The sequence below is a fragment of the Aplysia californica genome, unplaced genomic scaffold, assembly GCF_000002075.1.
Source record: "Aplysia californica isolate F4 #8 unplaced genomic scaffold, AplCal3.0 scaffold00091, whole genome shotgun sequence".
Classification (NCBI taxonomy): domain Eukaryota; kingdom Metazoa; phylum Mollusca; class Gastropoda; order Aplysiida; family Aplysiidae; genus Aplysia; species Aplysia californica.
Genome location: NW_004797361.1, coordinates 725,961 through 747,247, shown reverse-complemented (window position 1 = coordinate 747,247; position 21,287 = coordinate 725,961). Strand labels below are relative to the sequence as shown.

The 21,287-nt window shown below is 39.0% G+C and overlaps 2 protein-coding genes across 3 annotated transcripts; one reads left to right on the top strand and one right to left on the bottom strand.

Annotated features, from left to right (window-relative positions):
* Positions 1 to 276: 276 nt before the first annotated feature.
* Positions 277 to 8,526, bottom strand: LOC101848277 (DNA polymerase delta subunit 4). 2 transcript variants are annotated; one of them, XM_035968847.1, is made up of 5 exons: positions 8,514 to 8,526; positions 6,830 to 6,994; positions 5,222 to 5,335; positions 4,334 to 4,445; positions 277 to 3,079 (listed from the first exon to the last, which is right to left on the bottom strand). In XM_035968847.1, the coding sequence occupies exons 2-5, from the start codon at positions 6,900 to 6,902 to the stop codon at positions 3,049 to 3,051; spliced, it is 330 nt and encodes a 109-aa protein (XP_035824740.1). In that variant the 5' UTR covers positions 6,903 to 6,994; positions 8,514 to 8,526; the 3' UTR covers positions 277 to 3,048. The 2 variants fall into 2 exon arrangements, with proteins under 2 accessions (XP_035824740.1, XP_005094952.1); XM_005094895.3 differs by lacking the exon at positions 8,514 to 8,526 and having other exon boundaries at positions 6,830 to 7,391.
* Positions 7,530 to 20,990, top strand: LOC101848030 (60S ribosomal protein L23a). The gene is made up of 5 exons (XM_005094894.3): positions 7,530 to 7,634; positions 10,531 to 10,756; positions 13,626 to 13,802; positions 15,950 to 16,019; positions 20,940 to 20,990. Exons 1-5 carry the CDS (start codon positions 7,604 to 7,606, stop codon positions 20,952 to 20,954), a joined length of 519 nt encoding a protein of 172 aa, XP_005094951.1. The 5' UTR covers positions 7,530 to 7,603; the 3' UTR covers positions 20,955 to 20,990.
* The last annotated feature ends 297 nt before the right edge of the window (positions 20,991 to 21,287 follow it).

Below are 21,287 nucleotides of genomic sequence, written 5' to 3'. Positions count from 1 at the left end.
AAAATGTTTGCAAAGCTTATCATAATGTGTCAATTTATGCTTTGCAGCGAGTTGCCAGATTTGACAAGAGCAGTGTCGGACCACAGAACTACACATACAGAGAGTTACATTGAAAAAAAAAGTTGTAGAAGCAGGCGACTCTGAACAAACTGTCCACCAGCCACAGGCGCTTGAAGAAGCAAAATGTTTTTTCAAAAGATGGACACAACACGAGAAGAAATTCATTTACACTCACACACACACTTAATCATATAAGTTATTAAGTATAAGCAGTCATTCGAGCTTGTAGGCAAATATAAATTTGCTTTTATCAAAATAGTATGATACAAGAACAAAAATTTTAAACTTGAATGTTTATTGCACTGTTGCAAATCAAATACATATTATGTAATTTTTAAATCTTGACACAGGTAATACAATGAACAAAAAATTGCCCACAAAACATGGTATTGGAAGCAGACTACAATCTAGCATGCACATATCGTGAAATTGGCAGGAAATGGAAATCGTTATCATGTGTTATCATGTACAAATTTCACTCTTAGTAAGTAAATAGAAATACAAAGAATAGACTTATTCGTGAAAAATTTCCTGACCTGAAATCTGTTCTCTGTGTGCGTGTTTCGTTATGTACATGTTTGCTGAGAGAAGTGTATGCAAGACTGTACTTTTCTTTACAAAATAATTCTCCGTAGATCTAGTCTATCAAACCAGACAAATTAAATCTATCCCTAATGAAGCAAAGTTAGTTAAACTTACTTTATCCTACAGACAACACTAGCTTAGGAATGGAAGAACGCTTGTAGTACTTTGTAAATCCCTAAAAGTAAGCAATGATTTCGAGTAATTATACAAAGGTATTTTAGAACAGAATACAAGGTATATATCATATATATCATGTATAGTGATTTTATGGTTTCAAAATAATCAATAAACTATGTCTTCACAGACGAGCAATGAGCAATCTTGCAGATAAAATAAGTTCTGACAACAAAACCTGTCATAAGGAGAAAATATAAAAATCCCATTCTGCATAAAAATAAAAACAGTCGTTTTACTGTAAAGCTTTTGTACAAACAAACATAATAACAGCATTAATTACAGGTATGTATTATAATCTAATACAAAGTGTATAAAAAAATAAGAGTATGGCAATTTTAATCATGCAAAAGCTTAAGAGGGCAAACAAAAAGTGAAGAGGAGTGCTCCAACAGTAAGAAACCACTTCTTTAATTAAAGATGGATAAATTATGCTTTAGTTTTAGTAAGGTCTTACGATGCTCGCAACTGCATACGGTCATATGAGCGCCAAGGGGTGAATGTCAATAGAGAAGTCCAAACAGATTGATTTGATATATATTAAGATTGCAGAATCTAGAAACTAAAAATAAACAAAGAATGCACTATTTACAGATTTTTAAAAACAAATAACAGGTAGCCTATTTTATTCTTTTTTTATTTTTTTCTTCTCTTCTTATTAAAAATTCTGTCTGACTGATTTTTGGAAAATAGCCAAAGGCCAGGTTTCTGTTACTTAAAAATCTCCTCTTTGAACCTAATAGGTCTATACCTTTTTAGAAACATTGAATTAAATTCATGGAAACCTGTTAAAAAATCTTCTTTTTTTTTTAACTGCAATCACAAAATATTGATGATTATATTAAGAAAATGGTCTGAGTCTCAGGTCATTTCAGAGCCGAAAAGAATGTAATCTCTTCAAGTTGATCACAGAATGTTCCACATAAAATACTAATTTAGACCTCTTTCAAAAACACTCCTTTAAATGGCACAAGAGAAGGGCACATTAGGTCATAATACTGCTAAGCTCAAGATGGTTTGCTATCACTGTCATGACAAAAATGTAATTTTTCACAATTGATCAAATCTTCTAGTCATTCAAAGGGACCGTTTCAAACATCAGTGTAATCTCAATATATCAAAACTTACAATCGCACAACATAATTAAAGGTCATGATGTATGAATTCAGTTGCTCAAATTACTGAAAATGCTATAAAACTTAGCATTTCACCGGGTTATCAAATAAAAACAGAAATTGTTGCTTTGAATCAAAGTGATAGCCTACCAAATTTACGACAAGTAAGTAACCAATAAACTGAAGTTCCAAGCATTCCTTCACCTTTATAAAAAAAGCAAAAGATGTTCATTTAAACAGTAAATTGGGCAGGGAGTATAGTAGGGCTAATAGTAGTACTGATTGAGATTGTAAATTGAGGGTAAATATGTTCTATGACGCAATCCACTTAATTCATATCAGGCTTGAGGCAGACTGCTTCAACCTTGCCAATCCAGGGCATCCTTAGCTGAGTGAGATGCAACATCGCATCAGACAGACGGATATATTCAATGAAATCATTTCTCTGTGAAATCAAACTCACATCTTTTGTGTGCAACAGCAAAACTGTTAACTACCATTACCCAATACACCCAGGTCTACATAAACTGCAAAGACATTGTCTACAGCAAAAAACACGGCAACGTCTGTGAAGATAACATTCAAATATATACTGAAAATCTGTTCAGCAAACATATTGTGGAATGATAGACACAAAAGAGACTTAAAAACACAATCAGATGAAGAACTAATTTTCATAAATAACAAAATAATGAGTTAAACAGTAAAAGTAAAACATTACCCCGACAAACTAAGCTCGTAGTTCACCCCTTGCAGATTTTCTGTTTCATCCACACCACTAATATAATAATGGATCTTATCTGACAGGGATTGAAATTAAATGATTAAATCAAACACCAGCCCAAGTGGAGAGTTAAGAACAATAGCCTCCAAAAGCCTTCATATTTTCAGTACAGATACAGCGATGTCCACTAAACAGTTAAAACAGCAATTCAAAGAGCTGAAATCATGAAACAAGATCATAATTTGACAGTTGCATCAACAAAGTGAAAGAATGGATGTCATCACTGTCAAAAAAGACGCTGTTTTCCAATTTTATCGTTCTACGGACCACTTGCACACTTCTTTTGGGACGGCAGATGATGATCTCAGACCTTTAAACATTCTGCATTCCTTACTTCAGAGAGGAATAGTCATTCCACAGGCTGTTGCAAAATAGAACAATACAATTTGTTAAAGTCAGAGCCATTTAGACAACTTGAAGTATGAATCATTAAAGAAAAAATATAGTGGTAATATTTTTCCATCAATTCAGTTGATTTTTAAAATGTATTCGCCAAAGAACAAGTACAAGGGCTTGAAATGATAAAAAACAGTTAAACTTTATAATGTTTCTATCAACAATTACATCCTCAGGAAAATGGACCTACACTCTACAAAATTTTAAAGGGTCACACATTTGACTCACAGGAGTGGCTAACATGAAAGATGAAAAGAAATCTAAATGTGAGACGTGCTGACAAAATGAGTTACTTCTCGCAATCCATAAATGGAGATATTGGCTAAAAATTGACATTAAGGTCAAAATTGTAGATTTTCAATTGATGCCATATTCTTTAACCATAACCTGTCCTTCTATTATTTTATACTTATAAATTGTGAAAACTTCACCTATAAGTATACTGTATCTATTTCCTTATGGCTTGAATCTGAGAAGTAACTCGTTTTGTCAGCACACTTCACAAATGTATTTTTATTGTAAACAGATCGAAACCCATTGCTTTAGGATATTGCCTCTGTGATATGAACTTTTTGACATTTAGCTAGATGAAACAAAGCCCTTTTAAAAACAAAAATATTTAGTTTTAAATATATTATATTCCAAATGTTTTCACTCAACACTTTCAAGGTTATGAGATTCTCTAAATGCTGTTATCTGCCTATACTTCTTAAGAAGCAATATACAACATACAGGGAAAACTGTCCAAGACGGCTACACATTGTTTAGGAGAAATTTAAAGTGGTTGTCTTAGTAAGGTGGAGGTCTTGCACAGTGTCATTATTACATTGAAAAGGGGTGAAGTGAGAAGTGGTCATTTTTACAGTGATTGTTTAATATAGGTGGCCCTTAACCCTATCCGTATGCCCCGCGGTCATTTTGCTCCCCGGGGTTGTATTTTTCACATTTTAAAATACTTCTAATGCGAAGATCTCTTTGAAACTTTCAGTATTTTTCAAAAAATCATTTTGACAGACTGCTATGCAAAGCGTACGGATCGGATTAACGAGTAAATTTCCTCTTTGGAAAGTGGTGGCACAGAGTTCCCCATGAAGTATGTATACGACAGTAAAACATGAAGTACAGATAGGGTTAAAGCAGATTCAGCTGTAATTTTTAAAATCTAAAATCTTCTTGATTTAAGCCAAACGTAGACCATATCAAGAGAGGGATAACTTACCACTGGGTGTAAATTTCATCGTCCGAATGTTGATTGATGATGTCTCTAACCTCTACCGGAGGGTTCAGTCCAAAATTCTGTGCTCTTTGCCATCTTTCCATCCTGGATATGCCTGAAAACAAAAATGCAAACAAAGTTTAATGAGAAACCCAGATGAAAGTGAAAGGCATGAAATTCAACAACATCAATTCACTTCATTTCATGCTAGACTGCAGAGCATGTAATCTTTTTCCAAAGCATATAGAGAGTATTCTGATTCATTTAGAACATGGATTAAATATATAAAGAGATTTTCCTTAGTTCTCAGTTTTCCATTTTCTTGGGCTCTGTCATTTTGGAGAAAGTGGTCTAAAGCCATAGATCCCTTGTAAGTGTCTGAAATAACCTCAGCCTTAATAACTATTTTTTCATTGCCTGCAAAAGTAGTCTTCTGGACTGGGAAGGTAGAATCCTTTTTTTTAAAAAGTAAAAGCCATTTGATATCAAATGTGGAAAAATATCAGATGAACTATTTACTCCAGGTATAAAGACACACGTTAATATTACGACACACAACATAAGTAGAAACTATGGGAAGGAACATGCAGAAAGTCAAGGTCAAGGCAGACGTGGTTTAAGTTTTTCCATTCCCTACTGAATGAGATTCTTTTTGTCCTATAAAGTAAAGCCTGGGGCTGTAAAATGATACCCCAAGACTCGGTATTCTAAATCCAACTAGGTTGTTTAAAAAATGTCACACTCAAAGAATAGAGGCCTATATACACAAAAGTCTCACAATCAGCAGTTTCTTGTATTAACCTATTTAGTTTATAATACAAACATTCAAACTCCATTCACACGTCTTTTATCAGATCAGTTACAAGTGAAAGATTGAAATTATTATCTTACCGATGCATGGTCCGAATTCTAATGTCAAATCAAACTGCTTCAAGACTTCAAGTTCCTTCGGGGCCTTACTATGAATTTGCGCCACACTCTTGGAAGAGCTTCCTTTTACCTGGTCTGTGAAAGGAATTGAGATAAAAAAGACGCTTTACCGTTTATATGTAAAATAATTACTAATTCTTGAGCCGAAGTGTCATCTGCAAAGACTTTAAGAGCATGAAAAGTTCTAACAGCTTCAATGAGACCGCAAAAAATGTACACGGTGACAATATCTACATTTACTTTACAGACTAATGTGCAAGCTATAACTAACACTAACACACAACAAATACAGAGAGTGTAGTCTAGTTTAGACAAAATGGGACTTTATAAAAATAATTAGGGCCTACAGTATTATAATCCGCTTTTATAATATCGACATGTTTTAAGAAACACTTGATGTCGATATGCAAAAACGTCGATAAATGTAAATATAAAGGAAAAACAAGGGGAGGTCAGTGGTAAAAAAGGCAATACTACTTTTTAAAGCTGGTTGCTTCCCTTGATTCTTGCACAACTACACAGTGAAACTAACAAGAGGCAGAGAGGGAAATGGGGGGGGGTTGGAGTTACAGTACCAAAGACGAGCAGCGCGAGGCGCACACTACACACCAGCGCAAACTTTGTTGTAGGAGGCCTGTTTATGGTCCCTTGTTGGGGAAAATGGAAAGACAAGGCACTGACTCACAGTCACAGACCAAGGCACTTGCCAGCGACAGACTAAGAATGGGATGGGGAAGGAAAGTGAACAATCAGGAGTGGGGTTAGAGAGGTGATGCCCAGCACCCTAGACACTCATGTCTTACTTTGAGGCACTGTACTGTGTCGGAGACTACACTGTGTGTAGGCCCTATAATGACCTACTAAAGCCTGGTGTGTTGAATAGGCTACTTGGCGGGTATGTGGACTTAACGAAGAACTATTGTGATGACCATTAGCGTGGATTTTCCCCCCATTTATGTTCGTGGGCTTCGCCAGGTACCCAGGGAGTATGTCGATAAAGCAGAGTGGGTCGAAAAAAAAGTCGTGAGAAATTGTTTAGTGAAGATATTGAAGGAAAAATTTTGGAATCTGAAAAATATGTCGATCTAGATCTATGTCAAAATGTCAATATATCGGCTGTCGATATATAAATCTATATATGTGGATTATACTGCGAAGGCCTATAAATATGACATGTTGTTTATAATTTTTATATGTCATAATATGTAGTTAGAATCTAGAATGGCATGCCCCCCTGTAACCCCCCAGATTTTCTTTTACCCCAGTGGGGCAGGCCCCCCTGGAACCCCCCCCCCCCCCCCCCCCCCATTGCCATTGGTCCAAAGCATGTCTATCTCGGTTAAAAACAATCAAATATTTCAAAAACTATTAATTTGCGACGGAAATGAAGTTGATATTCGTGTTCAGCGCATCAATATTTAGTAGAAAATAGACAACTGGTAGCTGAGTGTGAGACGGGAGGGAAAGTAAAAAAATACCCTAGCTGCTATCATAGCATTCATGATATATATGGACATGGTGGTACTGTAATTAACCATATAGATCTAGATCTACCAACATTATTCTTACCTCGAGATTGGTGAGCAATTCGTTTTCTCTGAGGAAAAGCATCGTTGACTTGTACGATCGGTTTGCGATTCATGACTCTTCTTTTCCTGACACTGTGACACAAGATTGCTACTCGATCAGATGTTGGCAACTTCTTCCCCTCTATTCCCCGACAGAAACCTATTAGATCTAGTAAAGTAACTGTAGAGATTCTTGTAGGTGTTGATAGATTCTAGATCTAGATCTAGGTCCAGAAATATTCTAGTACAGCCCGGCAGGATCAGGAAGATAATCAAAATCAACTTGTCAAGCTGCTGGAACTGGGAGTACCAATGGAACTAATTTCGACAAGAAGAGAGGACTGTGTTTGGCAACGGCAAAGTATTTTTGTTGAGTGTCCTCAGTCTTTAACAAAGTTCGTTACAAAAGAGGAACATCACATTCGCAACTGTGTTGAGATTAAGTTGTCACGTATAGAATCTAGATCTAGTAGTCATTTACAACTGAAGTAACACCAACACGACAAAGAGCAATGCAACTGCAAGCAAGTCTCTGAGCCAACGCCTTCTATACTATATAGGCCTAGTGGAAGAAAACATTTACTCCGCGAAGTACCGTTGTTACAGCGGGTTTTACCAGTAGGGCCTAACATGCAAGACCAGTTGTCATATCCGCGAAGTAAAGGAGTTCTTCTCAGTGCAGAGGAAAGAAATCTGGACATTCTGAGCTCTTCACAATAGCGGCCTCCGTGATCTGCAATGTGGGCTCCCTGTTCCGGTCTTTTCCAACATCAACATGGGTCCGAAGGCAAAGAAACCCGCAGCGAGTGAGCATTTTTTCCAAATTATCTTATTTGTAGACGTAGTTTTCGTTATGAAGTCTAAATTATATTATATGCTCAATACTTTGAACGTATTCAATGTATTCCTTTTGTCTGTTAGAGCGAAAAAGCTGCTATTGAAACAAATTGTCCACATTTGAAGCCTGAATTATCGTGAATCCCCTATTATCGATAAGAGCAAGCAGGAGCCACATGATCCACTCAGTATTTGAACTTGAACTTGAGTAACAGATGACCTTACTCACATTACTTGCCTCAATCATCAGCATATTTCTAAATCTGTACCTCAATTACTTACTTCTTGTCTTACTTGTCCACTGTGTTGGGATTGGGGTCACTGCAGTCGGCATGGCCCATATTTTAACATGCGATTAAAAGTAGAAATGATGCAAACTATTTTTAGGTAAGGCGCCCATCTTGTTTGACGTCAGACCAGGATACCCCTCCGATCACGTGACTACATCTAAGTATAGACAACCGCACGGCACCAAAGATGGAAGTGTCTATGTATATATTATGCTTAATCTACACCATTTTTCGGAAGTTCTGATAGCTGATTTGATAGCACGTCTGCGTTTGATGTCGAGCAATGACTTTTGGAGCGGTTCGATTCCGGTCCCGGACAGTTTTTCTTTCTCTTTTCCTCCTCCCGACTGACCAACAGTTCCATAAATTATAGGCCTAATTTGTAGAGTTGCTTTGACTTTGAAGTTGTTTATTTTTTAAAATGTATTAGTGATTAAACATGCAGGAGGGGGGGGGGGTTGGTAGATCTAAATTTAGATATCTAGATCTAGATATTATCTAGTCCTCCTGCGTCTTTACGGCAATTTTCGTGCGGTCTTCCATCATGTCCAGGTAGGCCTAATAGATCTAGATCTAGATCTAATCTAGAATCTAGATCTAGATTCTAGATCTAGATCTAGGCTAGAAAATCCGAAATGTTACCGAAAACACGTCGTTCCATGTGGGTATCCCAGGAAGTGATGACATTACATTACTAAAATTAGCAGCCAATCAGAAAGATGCGTCATTTCTAAGTTTAACGGCATGTCATATTTTATGTCCGTCTCTGCTCTCACCCCCCCCTTCCGCCTTCGCCTTCAGCCTTCAGTCAGGACCCATCCCACAGTCTGTCTGCCATTTCTAGATCTAGTCTCCATCATAATCTGGTTGGAGATCCGTCGCACTGGTCCGCACAGATGGCTGTGTTTCCCTTCTCTTTGGATCCCCTTCTTCAATCTACCTAGAGTGTGGGTGGGAACGGTATTTTTTAAACTAAACTAATACACCCGTCTCATGTACACGTTTGGGCGCTTTTTCGGTAGTTCCCACCCCCCTTATTTGATTGAGCCTGACCTACATCTAGATCTATATACGTTTGATTCGCGGCAAGCTAAGATATCAAACCTAACAACTGCAAAACATTAAATTGTGGTAAAATAAAGAAGAGGCCTAGATTAACCCTAACCCTACTCCGACCCCTACTCATAGATCTACCCGCCCTACCGCTAGCCCTCTATTTTGCTCTGTCTCATAGTGGTCGCTCGTTACGGAAGTCCTCCCGTAAGGACAGTTGTTGGGTCCAGTGTCAAATTCCGTCCCCCACTTTTGCTTCTCCCGGCAGTCTCCAGCCAGCTTGTCTGCTCTCCCGTTGCTGGTTACCCCCGCGTGGCCTGGGCAGAAGTTCCAGGCTGCTTTCCCTCAGGGCTTGAAATAGACTGCGGCAATTTGCCGTAATGCCCTTAGAATCAAAGGGTTAACCGCGGCAATTTTTGCCGTGCCCTTGTTTTTTGTTTTTAAAAAATGTACCGCCATGAAAATAAATCAATATTTGTCCTGTGCTGTCACTTTTGGAGAAAAAAAAGAAAAGAAAGTTATACAAGCGTCTTGTCGGGTTCGCCACCGTGGCAGGTCAGTGAACCTTAGTCACAAGATATGGCATCCTGTGAGCACCGGTTGTTGGGGTTACCAAAAGCTCATTCAAAGTCTGAACGTCGCGAAGTATGGGGTTAAGATACTTGTGGAAGAGAGAGGGGAAAAGCTGAAAATGTTATTTTCCCTCCTTCTTCTTCTTTGGGTTTTTTTATGGGTAGAGGTTTTTTGGGGGGGGGGGGGGGTATAAAAAGACATCCTGTAAGACTTGTCTGAAATCTCATCAAAGATTTACTCAGACACTGCTCAGCTTGACCATTGTGTCCATTTTGTCATGGCAAGTGCGAACACACTCACATTAACCAAACCTCAGCAGTGTTTGAAAAAAGATCTGGATGAAAAAGAAGACTGCAGATGTGAGAGAAAGTGCGAGTGTGATGATTACAAACATGAAAGATGTGTTGGATAAGCTGGTGCTGTGCTTGGAAGAAAGATTTTCTGGTATGGTGGGGGTTTCAGGGGAATTTGATGTTTTGCGGTTGTTAGGTTTGATATCTTAAATCGCCGCGCATCAGACGTTTAGATCCAGGCTCAAATAAGGGGGATGGGAACTACAAAAAAAAGCACCAAAATTTCACACTTGCGGCTAACTGCAGCACATCAGCCATGCTCTGGTGATGGAAGATCGCTTAGATCGTTGATGCTCAGAATAGTAAGAACGCTGATGCTTGAAATTAAAACACGGTAAACGCAAAGACAATAAAGCTCGCGAAAATTGCCGTAAAGACGCCTGGAAATTATCCCCCGCGCGCGATAAACAATGCGCAGAAGAGATAAGCAACAACAGCATCGGAGCACCGCATCGTATTCTTATCACATTACCAGTGCGTCTCGTGGAAAAACATCGCGAAGCCTTGGTATTATTTTACTCGTAGACCTGTCTCATGTATGGGTCAATTCCTTTAAAAAAAATTATTTGGATCTCGTATGTTGTCTTGTATTGCAGAGACTGTGGCAAAGAAGGATGAAAAGTCTGCAGCACCTGCTAAGGCTGACTCCGGTGTGGTCAAGGCAAAGGAAAAGGCTCTGAGAGCTAAGAAGTCCGTAGTCCGTGGCCGTCATGACAAAAAGAGCCGCAAAGTCAGAACTTCCGTTCAGTTCAGACGGCCCAAAACAATGAAGCTCCCAAGGAATCCCAAGTATCCTCGCAAGAGTGTGAACAGGACTAACAAGTGAGTTCTTTGTGTACAGCTAAGTTTTGTTTGTTTTTTTGTTTGGAAAATGACACTAACACATCCACCAAAGACAACTACTTTTCTCCAAGGCTATGATGACCGTCTTGGACAATATTGGCTGTATTTCTTCATCTTGCATCATCCAGTATGTGAAGTCTTTGATCTTAGTCTGTAGACTGCTACTTCACAAGTTCTCTGAATCTGCACCTCTGTCTGTTTATCTGTACCACTGTTTTTGGAGCTGTAAATAAACAGCTGCTTCTAATTTCAGCCAGGTGTTGATCGTGAGACTAGCGACCAGATCTAAGCTGGTCTAGAAGACGGCCAGATCTAAGTCAGTCTAGATCTTGATATTGAGATGAAATGAGAAAGAAAAAATAAGTTTCGAATGGAAAGTGATAGTCTTAGGTGTGAGAATCATGACGTAGCGATGCCAATGGAAATTTAATTTTTCGCTTTAGCCACTTTATATTTGGTACTTCTAAGAATTCTAAGATTTATGCTGTTTGAATTTTAAGTCTTGTCGTGCGTCTGTGCTGAGAGGCGAATCTTATCAGTATCCGATTATGTCGGATGTTCAGGGCAGACCGCTGGGATCATTCAGTGTGTACTGTTGATGTACAGCGAGCACACCTGGAAACGTGCGTTTTCGCCATGAATACCGTGGGAGTGTGTTAATCGATGATGAAAATAACGCTCTATCTTTTATAGCTTTCTATTTATAAAGTGTTACGAACACATGAATAACCCCCTCTCATAAGCTGATAAGACATTGCGAGAAGTTACGCCCATTCGAATAACCTCTTTCAGCTCTCATGTTGTTATGAATGACCTGGGGTTCGAAATGGGATAATATAGGTCAATTTCAAAATGTTTTGCCCTCTAATTGTTCTTTTTACCTTCGCAATGGTATTTAAAACTTTCAAACAAGCTTATTTTTTATCAGGTAGTATCATTTCATACAAAATCAAGCTCATTTGAAAGATTTTGTGTAGAAAAATGGAAGTCTTTGTTTCCTGATTATCCTTTCGAGCTCATGTCTAAGTGAGTCAATTTGTTCTATAATTTCATTTGACGAACATCTAGAGCAACCAGCTTGGTGTGTTTTGAATGAGACGTCTGTTTCGGTTACGAACCAACGCAGGCGGGTCTAGAAGAAGGCCACAAACTCAAGCAGACTGATGCACACACTTAACCCTCTTAGCTCTAAGCCATTTTTACCATTACTCCCCTTAAGTGGAGGGTTTGTTTTAGAAAATGCTAATTTTCAACATGGTTATAAAAAAAGCTCATATCTTTCTTATCTTATTTATCATAATTTCTAATTACAGTAAGAAGGAAAAATGTGTCTTAAATAATGAACAAAGCTTATGTCTGGTCCGATGTTGTTGTTTTTTGTTGTTGTTGGTATCAAAATCCTCATAATTTTTTGTCCAGCTTACTTGGAGATCAGCAGGAATATCGACGTCCTCTTCTGGGCCTAAGACCTCGCTTGATCTACGAAATGATATCCCCATCATTCACACGTTGATCTAAATCTTTTGTTTAAGGACCTAATCCTTCAAACTCTTTATCACTGTCGCCTGATTCCAGAAAAGTGTTGGGTAAATCTGTGTTTAAATCAGCTGATGAATCCGACATTTTGAATGAACTGTATTCCAGAAAATTGCCGATAAAAAAAACTCCAAATGCGCGGCCTGCGGCACTAATAAACATTACGCTGGTGGACTGTAGTCACCAGCAGTTTAAAAAATGGCTATTCTCATGTCAGCGGTATAGTTTCTATGCTCATATTTGATCACGACCGGTGGTCGCGATGCGCGCGGAAGGGAGGTATGAGTCATGTAGTTGTGATGCACACACAGAGGGTTAAGCTGCGTGAATGCGGATCCGATGCCGGTCCCGAATCGAACGGGAGATGGTGCTCGACGCGCATGCGCTGAGCCAGGGGCCAGAATGACACGGCACCAGAATGAAGGCAAGATGCCGAAATAGGCTTGTATGGCAGCATAAACTTGGTAAACCCGGCCCCCGCCGGACGAGTGTTAAAATCGATTCATAAATAAATAGAAGTTATGGTGTTGTAAAGGTTAGCAAAATATGGATGACCCACATTCATAGGAAAATACTCCTAAAAGTGAACCGTGCAATAGATGCTGTAAGAAATTCGACGATATCTCAGTAATTCATTGGAGTGTTAGAAACGTGGCTACCCTATGTGTTTTTGGGTGGAAAAATCATTTCTGCAGTCAGATTTACTGTTTTGTCATTGAAATTTTGGTGTACATATTACGATTTTGCGCATCACAACATGGGATCTTTAATACTTTGCCGCCTCATCTCGCAAATCGGTTTCTTTGGATTTTCCCCAAAATGCCTTTGTCTTTGATGGCAAGAGTTTTTACTCTATGAGCCTTGTGATTGCAAAGTGTTAAGAATATGTTGGTAGTGTGACTAAACAATGGCTAAGCTTTCTTTGATGACTTTAGACCATGCCAACTATAAAATATACTATAATTTAATTCGATCTAGCTTGCAGTACAATTAAAAACATTTTTTTCCCATTGAGACACGAACACCCCGAGGCGAGAAAAAATACCCACATTGTGATGTTACAGGGGAACAGAGAAAAACAACTGGATGCGCGCGCCCGCCATTGTTCTATTTCAGGTGATCCAATGAACAGACTTGGAATGGTCATACAGGGATCTTTAGGTCACATACATTTGCCGGTGGAGATGTCATGTTATCAATGCTCGAGAACGTGTTCAGCTGTAGAGACCACTTTTCCACATGTTTGGTAAGTGTGTCTAGTTTTTTGTCTTCTCAATAACGAGATGAGTTCTCTTTTTGTTTTTTGTTACAGGCTTGACCAATACTGCTTGATCAAGTACCCCCTCACCACTGAGTCTGCTATGAAGAAGATTGAGGACAACAACACTCTGGTATTCATCGTTGACAAGAGAGCCAACAAGCCAATGATCAAGATGGCTGTGAAGAAGCTGTACGACATTGAGGTTGCAAAAGTCAACACTCTCATCAGGTAAATAACATGGGTCTGTATTTCCTCAAGAAAAAGGCTCAAATAAATGTGTGAACTGTGTTCATGGTTTTTGTATTGTAAAGTTTAGTGTGTATGTAGCTTTGGGAAATAATGTTTGTGGGTCAACATATCTTTTAAGTTAACTTTTTGCTTGAAAAAATTATATTCTATTTCTTTTTGGGAACTTGTGCTTCAAAGGGCTCAGGGGTCTGAAAATAAAGTTTTCAGAAAACAGCTTTTAACTCGTTATACGCTAAGGATCTGGATGGGAAGTCTACCCCTAGATCCTAAGTAAGGGGAAATGAAGGTAGTTTCAGAAATATAAAACTTTATGTATGCACAAACTGTTACAGGTTTTCTAACTTTAGTTCACTTTGGGTGTCCGACCCGTCAGTCTCACTCTCAACATCGCGGTTGGGCCTCTAGATCTAAATTCTGCATCTGATAAATATGAATGGCCCCAGACTCTTGCTAAAATGTTTTCATCAATGTCTGATTCATCATTTGCTTGTTCTTGCTCAAATCCATTGTTATGTCCTTTCTCAAACTCAATTGTGTCGCTTTTCAACCAGTCGAGACATCTTCAAAGTGTCAGAAACACGATCGCACTTCGATCGGCTCTATTGCTAAAACTACTAACCTGAAAATTTAAGTTTCTGTGTCAAATAGAAGAAGAAACATTTTGCGATATCTATGTAAAACAAAATCTCGGCTCCAGAGTTTGTTAAGGCGATACTTTGTTTCTAAAGACGCCTGGTCAGAGTGGGTTCTAAAAATACATTGATTTCAGAATTAAAAATATTTGTAAGATTTCTTCTGATGGCTGAAAGTGAGTGTGACGGGTCGGACACCCAGATTGATCTAAAGTTAAAACATTTCCAATAGTTTGCGCATACATAAAGTTATATTTCTCTGAAACTATCTTCATTTGTGTCACGACGCGGTGGAATCAGGCGCTCGTCCATTTTTGGGCATGTGGAGTTACTGGTATCCATCTTAAAGCTTGTTCGTTTGTCTTGCTTTTGGTGAAAACATTAATCACGTATCCTCAATAGAAGTCGAGATATGTCGAATTGAAGTTGGTGAGGTCACTTGGTTTCAGAAGTAAAATTAGAGAGAAAATGGCCGCCAAAGTTGAACGGCTTCCAAAACTTGAGTCATTGGAAACTGTTAATTTACATTATCGTACCTTTAATCAACAATGTTCAGTAAAATGTCAAACAGCTATGTGTTTTTAAATGGACATAAAATGTGCGGAGCCAAAAAATAAAAATTCCATAGAAGTTGCCAAAAGGGAAGAAAAATGCCGTTTTCTTCTATTTCGTTATTTTGACCAGCGCCTGATTTCACCATGATGCATCACATTTTTCTTTTTAACTTTTATTTTTTTCAGGATATTTGGAATTTGTGTGGTATTTTTTTTGTTAATGTGATTTTTAAATGCTTGTATTCATGGGAGGTGGGTTCCTTCCCCTTGCTTAGGATCTTGCTGGAATGGGGTTCCCGTCCAGACCTTCAGGGTGTAATGTGTTAAAGGCACAAAACATGTCATTTTTCAGTTTTCAAATACTCTTTAGCTATTGGGGTTACCAGATTTTGACGGCCATTTTCTCGCTAATTTCTACATTGAAAGCAGGCAACCTCACTTCCTTCAATCGCTAATATCTTTGAATTTTATTCTGTACATATTTATGCCTCTTTAAATCAACTCTTTGATACGACGCATTTTGCATCTGTTACGCTAAGATGTGATAAAGTTGTGCAATTCCGTGATGTAAGCCTACCAGGTATGTCTAAATGGTAAGATATGCTGCAGCCCAAAGTCCTTTTAGAAAAGTTTTCCAGAAACAGTACAGGTTCGGAGACATGTGCATTTTTTCCAGGCCATAGGAAGACCACATATAGTAGTAGGTCAAAAACAAGGCGCCTACACCATGAATATGCCTGCCTACCACTTTACCAAGAGTCTAGCGACACTGTTCATGGGACGAGGAGTAAACAGCATGGTATGAAAGTGCGGAGCAGGCTCTTGATGATCATGTGTAATTCTTTCATTTTGTTTTAACTCCATGTTGTGTTTCCATGCACATCATTCATGTCAAGTGCTTTGAGAATCGTTGAATTATTGTGCTTTTCATTTATTGCAGACCTGACTGTGAGAAGAAAGCATACGTACGACTAGCTTCCGATTATGATGCCTTGGACGTTGCCAACAAGGTATGTCCCTGTTTTGTGGTGTATTTACCAGAGATGCCAACCAGTACGATTTTACGTATTTTAGTGCGATTTGTTGCTGAAAATACGTGAATACTTTTCATGAAAAAATACGCAAATACTTTTCTTTAAAAAATATGCATCCTTGAATGCCAAAAATACTAGATTTACCTATATATAATTATCTCAAGTCCCATTTTTTGGTCAAAATAGTAGGCCTATCTGTATCGCGGAACTGGAATATTTGAAAACCAAGTCCGATAAGGTCAGTAAGTTTATATTTGCCTGTCGCAATTGTGATATTATATATTCGTTCAGCTTTCCCCCGTCCGAGAATACGTTTCACGCGAACAGGCGGCAGGCGGAAGTGTATGTGACACCGAGGCTCGATAGGGAAAGATCGAGATCTACTTTTTCTTTCGCTACCACCGAGAAGTTTTCCAGCGGTAGTCTGATAATGCAACATTTGTGACATGCAGGTTGTGCAGTATTAACGCTGTGTTGCCGTGCAAATAAAATTTAATCAATACTCGGACTCGTCTCTGTGCTGTCACTTGTGGAGAAAAAAAGGAAAGAAAATACAAACGTCGTCCGATTTTAAGATTGTCGGGCTCGCCATCGTTACCGGTCACAGAGATGCCAACCAGTACGATTTTACGTATTTTAGTACTATTTTTTGGCGAAAATACGCGAATACGACTTTTGACGAAAAAATACGCATCCTGGAATGCGAAAAATGCGAGATTCAGCTTGGGCGAGTAAACCTAATTATCTCAAGTCCCATCTTTTGTCAAAATAGTATCAGTATCGCTGAACTGGAATATTTTAAAACCAAGTCCGATAAGGTCAGTAAGTTCATTTTTGCCGCGATCGTGATATTATATTCGTTCAGCTTTTCCGCGTCCGGAGAGTACGTTTCACTTTCACGCGAATAGGCAGCTATGGCAGCAGGCGGAAGCGTATGTGACACCGAGGCTCGATCGGGAAAATCAAGATCTGCTTTCGCTTTCGTTACCACCGAGTAGTTTGCCAGCAGTTGTCTGCTAACGCAACATTTGTGACATGCAGGTTGTGCAGTGTAAACTGTAAACGCAATGTCGCCGTGCAAATAAAATTTAATGAATGCTCGGACTCGTCGCTGTGCTGTCACTTGTGGAAAAAAAAAGAAAAGAAAATACAAGCGTCGTCCGATTGCTAGATTGTCTGGCTCGCCATCGTGACCGGTCACTGAACCTGGGCGCATTCGTGTCATAAATAAATGCGGCATTGTGTGAGCAAAGACCGTCTTTGGTGGGAGTAACGGTCTTGTGAAGTATAGGACTACGGAATATGGGAGGAGATTATTTATTTTTTGGGGATTTAAGATACTATGGGGAGGATGTGAAGGCAACACCAGAGGACAAATATTTGGAAGAACATTTCAGAATTTTGATTGGGGTTTTCTGCAAAGCGCACGTTGGTGCAGGCCGTGTGCAGAATCAGGACCCTTCTTACTTTGCAAGTCTGTGTTATTGAAATAATGTGTTCGCGTTTCATTGGATGGGTGATACAGACCTGCCGCTCGTCCCGATTTAGTCGGGATATCCCGATTTTTTTGCCCCAAATCACAAGCATCCTGATTTTCCCGATTTCTATCGCGTGTATCCCGATTTTTTTTTTGTCCCAGTCTTCTGTTGTGCCGGATCTTTCTAAAAACTTACTCTGCCTTCTACTTTATCGTGGAAAGCATCCGTCGAACTTTTTGTCAGTTGGAACTCAGAGCACTATTTCCCGAAATATCGATGCCGCATTTAGTAGTTGACTCGCCCCAAGTTGTGTGTGATCTTTTCCCGCACTCAGAATTCTCCGATGATAGCCTGGTAACTGTTACAATTTGGGACATTTAATAATCTATAATATTCGTAGTTCCGCTGTTACTTTCAAAACAAGCCTTGTCTGAGGTCTGGTAACTGCGCGTTCACATCAAACACTCGGACGAGCGACAGTCTTTCTAACCCTTACACAACTAACTATAACTGCGATGACAAGACTAACATACGGATGTTGTCGTTGCTTTAGTTTGAACACATGCGGGATAAGAAATTTGTTGGTACATTTGGTCGGTCGGCCGCCGTCGTTATCCTAGAAGTAGAACGACTGTCGCTCATCCGAGTGTTTTGTGTGAACGTGCAGTTAGTCGGACCCGTTAGTAAATAAATTGTTTCAATCGCGCATTCACGTGACGTGACATTTCTTCGCCTTGTGAATTCTGCGTGTCGGGAACCGTCCGTTGACGGGGTCAACTTAAGTTCATGTATTTCGGGACTTATTGGTAGGGGGGGGGGTTATAGACACTTGGACTAGGAGTGCTTGACGCGATGCTTTGGGATTTACACAAAATAATAACTTGCACATACGCACACACGCGTGCGCACGCACACACGCTCACAAACAAAGATGCACTGAGGGCATATAGGCCAAGGAATTTATGGACACCCCTGGAAAAATTTTAAGTCAGCTTGGCAGTCACCTAGGTGATTTGCTGTTGATCCCGATTTTTTTTCCACCAAATCCCGATTTTTTTCTCCCTGCAACTGAGATCCTGATTTTGAGGTTTCATAGAGTGGCAGGTCTGGTGATAGTAAATTATACCTACAGTGTATTGTGTATGTTGTAGCTTTCTGTTCAAGACTGGCAGATTTTCAGTGTCACAGCATCTTGCCCTCCCACAGTTGTTACTACTCTCACAGTGCATGGGTCTACTTGAGCCATTCAAGTTATTGCTTTTCTCTGAATTTGAGCAATAATTTGAGTCTGTTAGTTCATAATATGAATCATGACACCCAGACTGGTTCTTGATAGTCGAAATTTTTGTTCTAGGCCCTTCCGAACTCTCAAAGCAGGATTTATTTTTTACGTAATAATGAGAGGAAAATATTACCGGTATAATAGACTGAAATATTTTAGTCAAACAAGACCCCAGTACGACACTGAACACTGACATGTTGTTGACTGGATACATGTATATATTGTACACGTGTGTGCTCACTTTTTCGAGCTGGTGAGCTAGTAATTTTTTTTCAGGAAATATTGCTGGACACCCTGAACATTTTACTAGTTGGTCGGTCGGTCGTGGGGAATACACATTTTCCCCTGAAAATACACATTTTCATATTTCCCAATACTCATTTCGGTTTTCTGTGGTTGGCATCTCTGCGGTCATTGAACCTGCGCGCTTTCGGATCATAAATAGCGGCATTGTGTAAGCAAAGACCGTCTTTGGTGGGAGTAACGGCGCTGCGAAGTATAGGACTACGGGAGAGGGGAGTGTATTATTGATTATTTTTAAGATACACTGGGGGGGGGGGGGGGGGGTGTGAAGGCAACACCAGAGGGCAAAAACTTACAAGCAAATTTCAGTATTTTGATTAGAGCTCTGTGCAAAGTGCACGTTGGTGCAGGCCGTGTGCAGAATCGGGACCCTTCATACTTTGCAAATCTGTGTTATTGAGATAAAGTGTTCGCGTTTCATTGAATGGGTGATAGTAAATTATACCTACGGTGTATGTTGTAGCTTTCTGTTCAAGACTGGCAGATTTTCAGTTTCACTGCATCTTGCCCTCCCACAGTTGTTACAACTCTCACACTGCGTGGGTCTACTTGAACCATTCAAGTTATTGCTCTTCTCTGAATATGAGCAATAATTTTAGTCTGTCAGTTATAATGAGAGGAAAATAATATAATAGGCTGAAATACTTAAGTCAAACAAGACCCCAGTACGACACTGAACACCGACATGTTGTTGACTGGATACATGGCAACACCAAAGGGTGTTGTATGCGTGTGGGCTCCCTTTTTCGAGCCGGTGAGCTGGGAATTTTTTTTTCAGGAAATATTGCTGGACACCCTTAACATTTTACTAGTTGGTCGGTCGGTCGTGGCGGATAAACATTTTCCCCTGAAAATACACATTTTCATATTTCCCATTACTCATTTCGGTCTTCTGTGGTTGGCATCTCTGATTTACTTTCAGATAAAGAAAGCTCAAATCAGGACCATGATTTGAGCTCACATTATTTTTCACTTGTGCATTAGAAATGAAATAATGAAACTGAAGAAAACTTACTTTGTTAGATGTCTACTGCTGTTGCTATTTGAATAAGTTTTGTCTAGAACCCCCCTAAAAAGACTTGGTTGATTGTGGAATGTAGTTTGGAGGTCCAGATTTCTGTCAGAATTGTTAGTGTTGAGACAAAAGGGATAATAATAAGACACTCAAAACAATTACTGCTGAAATAATATTTATGGCCATATTTTCTCTTCCACAATCAAGCACTGCTCAATAAAGTTGTACTAAAGTAGTATTTTCCCGGATTACAAGTGTCCAGCCTACAGAGGTTTTTGCGTATGTGGCATTTGATTGGAAATGTACAAAAAAAGAATGGTTTTGCCATTGGTTATGTACTGTACAGGTGAAAAAATCAACAACAAAAAAAAACCAACCCCCAGACTTGCTCATTCAAATTGTTTCCCTTTTTTGGAGGATGCTGTTCCTTGTTTCTCGCTCACATGTTCACTAATGCTGTTGAGTTTACTGCTACGCACAAGAGTAATGAATATAATCAAGTTTATATATGTTCACATTTTTTCATGTCTTTTAATTTAATTGGATTTTTTCCCTCATTTTCTCACTTTTTAATATTACAAACTAGAAATTGTTTAGTAAAGGCATGCTGTTAGCCCAGTTAATGGGGTTATAGTGCTGATGTCTTTTGTTTGAATTCCATAGGGGCGTTCTTGAATCATTTGGGAAGTTCTCAATGCTCGTCTTAGTTTGGCTCAGGTAGATGTTAAATTTACCCATAGCATGTCATTTAGCAAAAGTGAATAAAATAGCATCATTGCATTCAGTTATTTATGTTTTTTCTTTTTTCTCTATTTCAGATTGGCATCATCTAAATTGAGACTGTTCCAATAAATTTATGTCACAGTACAGAAAGTGTTTTGTTTCTTTGTTGTTGCTTTTGTTGTGATTCTGCTTCTCTAACTGTAACTGTAAATGTTATATTTATATCACTTAGGAAGTGACCTGTCTATTAGTATTATTGGTGCCAATCCGGACTGAGAAGGGTACTTGGTTCTGCAACACAGAACCACTGCCCGTTTATAGCTCTACAGTTCTCCGCCAATGAAAGGACGGTATTTAATCATCCCTCGTTCCGCGAAAAATTTGAATGCATGCGTGTCAATTTTTCAAAGTTGCATTATTAGGAATACTCTGCTGCTGCTTTT